Below are 9,013 nucleotides of genomic sequence, written 5' to 3' on the forward strand. Positions count from 1 at the left end.
ATCACATATTGTACATCCTTTAAGAGTTGAGGCCAAAAGTAGTCTTTTATCATAGAGTATGTTTTGTCCTTGCCAAAGTGTCCACCTATTCCTACTCCATGTAGTTCTCGAATCAAGTGATGTTGCAAAGAGGTGTTTGGGATGTAGAGGCGAGTGCCCTTGAAAAGACACCCATCAGGTATAGCAAATTTATCATCCCGTCCTCCTCCTTGTAGGTTGTTGAATAATTCTAAAAAATCAGCATCACTAATGTACTCCTCTTTGATATGTTCCACTCCTGCACTTTGTACTGTGAAGGTATTCATCATCATCACATTTTGACTAAGTGCATCAGTCACTTGATTCTCTTTTCCAGCTTTGTACTTGAGAGCAAATACATATCCTTGCAAGTATGAGATCCATTTAGTGTGCCGATCGCTAATGGTCTTTTGTGAGTGCAAGTATTTGAGTGATTCATGATCCGAATAGAGTACGAAGTCTTTTCCAATGAAGTAATGCCTCAAATGCTTAAGAATTTGAACAACGACAGAGTTCTAAGTCATAAGTAGAATACCTTCTTTTTTGCATCATTCAACTTTTCACTATAGAAGACAATCGGATGGCCCTCTTGCATAAACACTCCTCCTATCCCAATATGGGATGCATTAGTAGCCTTTTCAAATATAAGATCAAAATTGGGTAGTCTAAGCATAGGTGCTTCTGTCATTTTTTGTTTGATCAAGTTGAAAGCTTTAGTGGTTGCCAGAGTCAATTGAAATGGAACTTGTCCACCTTTTGTGCATTCTGTAACTGGGGCTACAATGGTGCTGAAATTCCAGATGAATCATCGGATAGAATGAGGCAAGACCATGAAAGCTATAAATCTTGGTCAAGGTCTTAGGGATAGGAAAATCAACTACACTTTTTACCTTCTCAGGATCAGCTTTTACGCCTTGTGAAGACATAATAAAGCCAAGGAAGATAACCCTGGGCAGTATAAAGGAACACTTCTTCAAGTTGATGTACAACTTTTCTGCCCGTAGTACTCTCATGACACGTCTCAGATGCTCCAGGTGATTATTTTGTACTTTGTTGTATATGAGTATGTCATCAAAGTATACTATAAGAAATTTTCCGATGAAGGGTCTTAGTACATGTGTCATCACCCTCATGAAAGTGCTAGCTGCATTGGTGATACCGAAAGGCATAACTTTCCACTCATATAGGTCTTCTTTTGTTTTAAAGGTTATTTTCCATTCATCCCCTTGACGAATTCGAATTTGATGGTAGCCACTCCATAGATCAATCTTTGAAAAGATGGAGGCTCCTGTCAATATGTCAAGCATATCATCCAAACGAGAATAGGAAATCTATACTTTACCGAGATTTTGTTAATAGCACGGCTGTCAATGCATATCCGTCATTATCCATCTTTCTTTGGTGTCAATAGGGTTGGCACTGCACATGGACTCATGCTCTCAACTAAGAACCATTTCTTTAACAAGTCATCCACTTTCCTCTTGAGCTCGACATGCTCTATAGGAGTGAGACGGTAAGTGGGCATATTAGGGAGTACTGACCCAGGCACAAGGTCAATGGCATACTGAATATCCCTCATCTGCAGTAGTTTATCTGGCAATTCCTCTGGCACCAATCTGAAAAATCAACAAGTAATTGTTTGATCTATGGGGGATGCTTTACCTCTTTCACCGGTTCAACAGCCTTGGTAACAAGAGCTATGATTAGTCAAATTTCTTCACTAGTGGTCAAGAATTCTCTATGGGGCAACACGCATAACTTGTTGTCCAAAGTGTTCTTGCTGAAATTTTCTTTGCATGGTTGTTTCTTTTGTTCAATTGTTGTTTTGGAACAGGTCTTAGCAATATTCTTTAAAGCATGTTGTCTCCTAAGTTGGGCATCCCTTAACTTATCTTTTACCTGAGGTATGTTGAGTGGATTTAGAATGAATGGCTTGCCTTTGTGATTGAAGATGTCGGTTCTTTGTACCTCCCCACTAGCACATTGTTGTCATATAACCAAGACATTCAAAGTAGTACATCAATGAGGACCATGGGGATGACATCATACTATACACTTTCTTTATAATCTGAAACTTTCAATGGGACAGAACGCCATTGAATTACAACCATGGTGTTGTTGTCTAGAAGGGATCCTTATATGGTTGTAGATGAGATTCAGTTTTAAGCTTTCCATCAATAACAAAGTCCTGAGATACCACATTCACACAACTTCCACTGTCCACAATCACTTGAGCTCCACTAGACATTAAGGTGTAGAAGACATTGTTCCTCCTACAGTCTTCACCCTTAGTTTCAGCCACTAGGATTCTTGCAACCACATTGACATAAGCATAAGGATCATCATTCTCTGGTGCAAACTCATCTTCCAGTTCATCCTCCCCACCTTCAACTACAACATTAACAGTCCAATCATCATCCTGAGGTTCATGTATTTGTAAATTTGGGTTGGATTCGATGGCACTGATGACGGAGTTGGATCGTCCACGCTTAGGGTAGAATTTTATCGTGTGTCCAGTTCTTCCACAACTGTAGCATGTCACAGATCCACTCTCTCTCCCCATTGGAGCCTTCCCCTTATTCTGTGTATCTTGTGGAGCTTAGGTAAGAAATCTAGTGGGTTTGGTTGGTACATGAATTTTTGTTGTCAGTTGATTGGTTTACCTTCTGGAGGCTAATTTGATCATATCCTCTGCTTCTAGTGATTTGTCAAAACAAGTATTTAAAGAGGGTATCTCGATCACACCAAACTTTTCACGAATATCGTACCTCAAACCAAGTTTGAAATGGGATATGAGTAGTTCTTCATCTTCTTTATGGGCAACTGTTCGTGAAAGAAGTTCATTAAAACAATCAATATAATCTCCTACAGTTATAGTACCTTGCCTGAGTGTATTCAACATATCGTAGAGTTGACGACAATAGGTTGGTGGTAAGAACCTATCGTTGAGGATAAATTTCAAGTCTTCCCAATTGCGAGGCATCCGACCACTGCAGATTAGTCTATCTTCTTCATTCTTCCACCAGTCCTTAGCTCCACCAATTAGCTTAGTGACCACTAGTTAGACTTTCCTTTCTCCAGGCATACGATTTCACTGGAAGTAGTCATCAAAGGAAGTTACCCAGTCCTAGTAGTAGAGGGGATCGTGCTTCCCATTGTACTCTTTCAGTTCTAGCTTGACCTTGTATGTTTCATAAGGCTGATAAAGCTGATTGTCATACTTATCATACTCCTCATTCTGAGTTGGGATATTCCTTCAAGGTTGCATATTGACTCTTCTGGGAACATTACCACTGTAATTGATAGTAGGCCGAACATTTGTTTGGGCAACAGTTGGTTGGGTGTCAGAGTGAGCAGTAGTACTCTCTTTCATATCAGCTATCTATTGATCATGCCCTTCAATCCTTACAGTCAAAGCTTGAAGGGATTTCCATATGTCTTCTAGAGTGATCTGGGGTCTTTCTTCAACCTTAGCTCTGATACCACTTAATGTAGAAGTAGGTAAGAGATTACTAACCCCCACAAGTATAACCCCAAATACAAAAGTAATTCCCTAACAAGATATTCAATTACAAGAGAATAAGTCCCAAAGAGAGGTTATAGTTAATACTTAATAGGTACAACAATAGATAGAACCCAAAACAGTAGCAAATCACATTAAAAAATCAGACCCAAAAGTAGGAGAGAGAAATCTACAATTGGGGTTCAAAGAGTTGTGGCTGGCTCAAAACAGCTCCAATAGGGCTGCAACTTGGATCGAGTGTAGGTCCTATTGTGGCAACAAAAACCTAAAAAGTTAAACTTGTTCTGATGGCTGGTTGAAGAGATCCACAGAATCTTGATTTCAACCTTTGGAGAGAGAAAACTGAAGGAAATCTTGATAGCTACTGCTGGCCTTGATGCTTGCTGTTGTAACAAGGATCGAAGGTCCCTCTTGTAGCTTGGAACAACCTCTGAAGATGTCTTGTTGATCAAATAACAGAAAAGGGAAAAGAAGGAGATCGACCCCTCTCCTATTGGAACTAGGATTGCTTAATCGATTCAGGATTTCTTGAACTTCTGGCTAGAATCAATAAAATAATAGTAGCAGCAAATAACAAATGATTGATGGTGATCGAATATAAGATTAGAAGAGAGAAGAAACAAGATGAAGTGGGGAAGGAGTGGTTGTCTCGGTAAGGGCTTCTCAGCCACAACTATCACAATTGTTCTAAGCAAATCTCTACAACTTTTATTTATTCAAATCTGAAAATTAGGTTTACATAAACTCTTCTATATAGAGAGGGTAGGACTTTCCTATTTACAATCATACTAAGACTATGAATAATAAACCTATGTGAAAAATAAAGAGTCCTAAAACAATTTGGACTGGACATATCACTTAATTAAATCGAAAGGCCCAATGGGCCTCTACTTAATTAAAATAAACTAATTAAATACCCCCTAGCTGATGGGCCCAATGGGCCCTTATTTATAATTAATGACTTAGGCACTTAAGTGGACTAAGTAGGAGTACCCTTCTTCCTCTCATATCTCCTTCCATAATGTGCACCTACATCACAATGGCTAAAAGTGCATTATTGCCCAATTTATTTTATCCTGTGAAATCAGTTGAGATCTAGATTGGCTTATGCGGATTCATATATGTATTGGAGAATTCACTTGATCTGATTTCCATGTTTGAGACCTTGGCCACCAGAAACACCAGCCATTCGTTCAAACTCTGCAACTGTATGAGCACATGAATTTATAAATTCTTCTCATCCCACAACCCTGTAGGCCCTGTAACAATGAACACATCTGCATTGAACCGATTGGTCCAAAAGGAAGAACTGCATCAAGAATGTACAGTACATCATTTCTTCGGATATCCGACGGTTCAGAGTGTTTTTCAGGCTACAGCTGACACAGATGTGAGCACTGAGCAGTGAGCAATCAACAGGGAGAATACAAGTCATCCATCACTAGTTGGCTGATGACATCCATAAAACAGTGTACATTAATGTTCTCATGGAAGACAGTCAATAAGGAAACAGAACAGAATACTCCAAAATTAAAACAATAACCATAATCAGAACAAAATCATATGTAATAATTATAGAGTAATGGTTACATTTATGGACAAAATTGGTTTCTTTTCCTTGACATTTCATAAATAGATCATATTACGAAGGACACCTTCTGCCATAATGGCACAAATATTTCTCACAAATTCTGATCACTCAGCTACAAATTCAACAAAATTTTCTAATGCAGTTTGTATCTGGTAAGCTTATGGTGCCACATTTGCATCCCAGCGCCAAATTGTCCCATCTTCACAACAGCCAAGGATGGTGCTGCAATAGATAAAAGCAAGTTGAGAAGGTCTCTCCCCTGGTTAATTTTCAAGTGTTTTTTTAAATGAAAAGGCAGTATGCATGTTTACCAGGACTCCATATTAGTTTACCTTCCATCAAAGGACATGGCAGTCTGTCTGATTGGAGATCTACACTGCATATGAGATAGCCTGAAACATAAACAGTTCAATGAAAAGGGAAGACACGAATACCATGTCTTATGTACAAAACTAGATTTTGAACAGCATCACAGTTCATGTCACAGAGATCAAGCACATACCTTGCCATGAGGACAGGGGGGCTGGACTGCAGTTCCCATACATAAATCTTTCCTTCCCTGTTTCCTGGTAGCAGAAAACAACACTGGCTGAATCTTCTGTTGGTGTGCAGGTACAAAAATCAAATAAGTTCATAAAGCACTTAGCATGGAACATTTACTAGGCCAATAATCACAAGACATGGGTTGCTCCTCTGAGGTAAATCACAAGGGAGAAGTGATGCAACCATGGAGTACTACAAACAATGCTTTTGGATTGCCACGGGCCCATGGTGTGTAATAAAACTCAAATTTATAGTGGCCATTCTGTAATTTTTAAGACGTTCATGACCTCTTTTGAGTAAGAAAACAGAATCAAGTACGAACTAGGAAATAAAATTTGAAATGAGAACATTTCTGGAATTTATTGAAAGATTGCGAATAAAATAGAAATAAACTCAAGAAAGACGAGTTTGTATAAATTAAACAATTTATATCCTTAGTTGTACTTAGCAGAAATTACTCATTCCCTACATCAGAATTGTGAACAGTAAACCAGCGGTAGATTGGTTCAATTTCCGGTGGGACATCTCACCAAAAGGACTCCAATCAAGCCTGAAACCCACACAAGAATCCTTCGAAACAGTGCTCTGTAAATTAATAAAAATTTGCTGAAACTATCCAGGTGCTAGTTGCAGTTTCAGACTTGGTCTCAGATAATCTCACAGATAGGTGGTTTGTAGGAGATGAAGTTCTTGGGTTAGAGTCAACCCTTAAGGAGGAACCAACATGCGTAGTTTCAAGAAAGGACAAAGGAAGGGGTAAAAGCTATCTACAAGATAGCTAAAACGAGGGAAGGGAATGGTACAGATCTCGATCATGTTAGGTGTATTAAAATGAAGATGGTGAAGTACTAATAGGGAGAAAGGTTATTTCCAAAACCAATTAAATGAAGACATTTTGAGTAATAATATCCTGGAAGGTTGCATTGCCCATCAAGACATCAAATGTCATAGATATGTACGAAAAATTAGGGTGTCTGAGGTAAAAGAAGCTTTAAGAAGGATGAAAGTAGGTAAGGCACCAGACGCAAATGAAGTCCTAATAGAAGAGTAGAAGGGCTTAGGAATTTTTTATTTCTCTTGGCTAACTGAGCTGTTAAATAAGATTATGAGCACGCAGAAAATAACAAACAAATATAGGAAAAACATTATGGTTCTGATTTACAAAAATAACGGTTATATTCAGACTTGCAATAACTATAGAGGCATAAAACTAATGAGTCATACTATGAAATTATGACAAAGGATTATTGAAATCCACTGAAACAAGAAACTACTATTATGGAGAACCAATTTGGTTTTATGCTAGTATGATCCAAGATAGAAGCCACTTACTTAGGAGACTCATGAAAATTTAAGATATTGCAAGAAGGATCTCAATATAGTCTCTCTTGACCTAGAAAAATCTTATGATAGAGTCCCTAGGGAGTTAATAAGGCAGGTACTAGAGAATAGAAGTGCTTCTAGTAAATATGTGAACATAATTAACGATAAAGGAAGTCTTTCCTGTGGGGGAGTGCGGTTCCTGCGCATGCTTGAGGGCCAACAGGAGTGCATGAGGAAGCATCCACAAAGATGTCATTTCCATTTTATGTGGGCAGGCAAGTCATTCAGCCCCCACAGAAACCCTTTTACCTCAACGATATGTATGATGGTGTGGTAACTAGTGTAAGAGCTATGGGGGGTTTCAAAGTAATGAATTTCCGATTACAATTGAGCTACATTAAGGATCAGCTTTAAGCCCTTATTTGTTTGCGCTTATCATTGATGATTTAACTAGAGACATCCAAGAGGAGATTACTTGGTGTATGCTTTATGCTGATGATATTGTTTTGAGGATGAAACAAAATCAGAGATTAACGTCAAATTTGAGTTATAAAGATCAAACTCGGAATCAAAAAGTTTAAAGATAGTAGAACGAAGATGAAATATATGATGTATAACTTATGATGTGTAAACTTTAGTTATGCTAGGACTGATGAAATATATGATGTACAACTTTATGATGTGAAAACTTTAGTTATGCTAGGATGGATTATGTGGTGGTGAAATTGATGGGAGGGAGATTTCGTAAAGTGCTTATTTTAGGTATCTGAGCTCAATCATAAATAAGGAATGTGATATAGAAGATGATGTTAACAAAGAACTAAAATAGGACGGATGTTCTGGATTGGTGCGTCCAAAGTCTTGTGTGATCGGTGTCTTCCTTTAAAACTTAAAGGAAAATTGTTTAGGACAAATGCATGGTTAGTTATGATGTAAGATGTGGAATGTTAGTTAAGAAGCATTATGTAGAAAAACTCAATATAGTGAAGATAGGGATGTTGAGATCAATGTGTGGCAAAACTAAAAAGGACAAAGTAAGAAATGATCATATCAGAGCTGATTTGGAAGTAGTTCCGATATATGATAAGCTACGAGAAAGTATCTGAGGTGGCATGGCCATGTTTAATGGAGGCCTTTGGATGGTCCACTATGGAGGAGTGATTTGAGTCAAATTAGGAATGAACCCAAAACATGTGGAACTGTTCCTAAACGCACTTCCACTCTTTTGGTGTTCGTGGCTTGATGAATATTGAATACCCCTACTCTGAAAATAAGCGTTACTTACCTATTGCTGCTGCATTATAATGAAAATCACATGAGAACTTGATGAACCAAATATCACACTCTGGAACAGGGTACTTCTGAAGAATGTCCACAGCACCCTAAGCCAAAATCAAAACTGAAACTGTTATTATTGCATGCCACCAAAAAGTAGTGAACAACAAATGATGTGTAAAATAAATCATCGAACACACAAAAAGCTCTAGATTCAAAATAGAGGAATGTAATGAGGGAAATCTAACCTCACCAGGAGTCTGCTCCTTGGTTTTTGGCTCCCATAAGACAATTTCATTATCAACACTCTGCATTGCAAGATAAAAGCCATTCAGGTTAGATTTTTTATATATATTGGCTTTGGATGTGAGTGTGTGGACCAAAAGAAACATAAAGTTAATAAATACTATGAAAATTACATGTTTAATGAGAGAAGGAATCCAACCAACCCATCCACCCTCTCCAAAAGAAAAAAAGCAGACAGTCCATGATGTTAAAAAAACTTTAGAATCCAGACATTAGCACCAAATTTCAGTCCCCTAGACATACTATTTTTACTTGGGTATATTGTTAACTCTAAAATTTTAAAGCCATTAAACTCAAGTCAACATGATGTAGCAGCGCGCCAATGGATCGACCCGAACCTGTTCGAGAGCCCAGACCAAGAACCGGATCCAAGTTTAAGGCTAGAGAGAATCGAGATTTCAGCTTTCTTGTTTGCCTTTTTTTTTTTTTTTTTT

At 38.1% G+C, this 9,013-nt stretch overlaps 1 protein-coding gene across 2 annotated transcripts in view; it reads right to left on the reverse strand.

Moving 5' to 3' along the window:
* Positions 1-5,086: 5,086 nt before the first annotated feature.
* Positions 5,087-9,013, reverse strand: part of LOC122065491 (polycomb group protein FIE1-like) — a 16,800-nt gene continuing 12,873 nt past the window's right edge. For both annotated transcript variants that reach the window (XM_042629298.1, XM_042629299.1), the window contains exons 9-13: positions 8,522-8,581; positions 8,284-8,380; positions 5,635-5,698; positions 5,465-5,524; positions 5,087-5,354 (exon numbers count right to left, since the gene is read on the reverse strand). In XM_042629298.1, the coding sequence (XP_042485232.1) occupies positions 5,291-5,354; positions 5,465-5,524; positions 5,635-5,698; positions 8,284-8,380; positions 8,522-8,581 (345 nt within the window). In that variant the 3' untranslated portion in view covers positions 5,087-5,290. The remainder of the gene's footprint in view (positions 5,355-5,464; positions 5,525-5,634; positions 5,699-8,283; positions 8,381-8,521; positions 8,582-9,013) is intronic.

The sequence above is a fragment of the Macadamia integrifolia genome, unplaced genomic scaffold (assembly GCF_013358625.1).
Source record: "Macadamia integrifolia cultivar HAES 741 unplaced genomic scaffold, SCU_Mint_v3 scaffold2038, whole genome shotgun sequence".
Classification (NCBI taxonomy): Eukaryota; Viridiplantae; Streptophyta; class Magnoliopsida; order Proteales; family Proteaceae; genus Macadamia; species Macadamia integrifolia.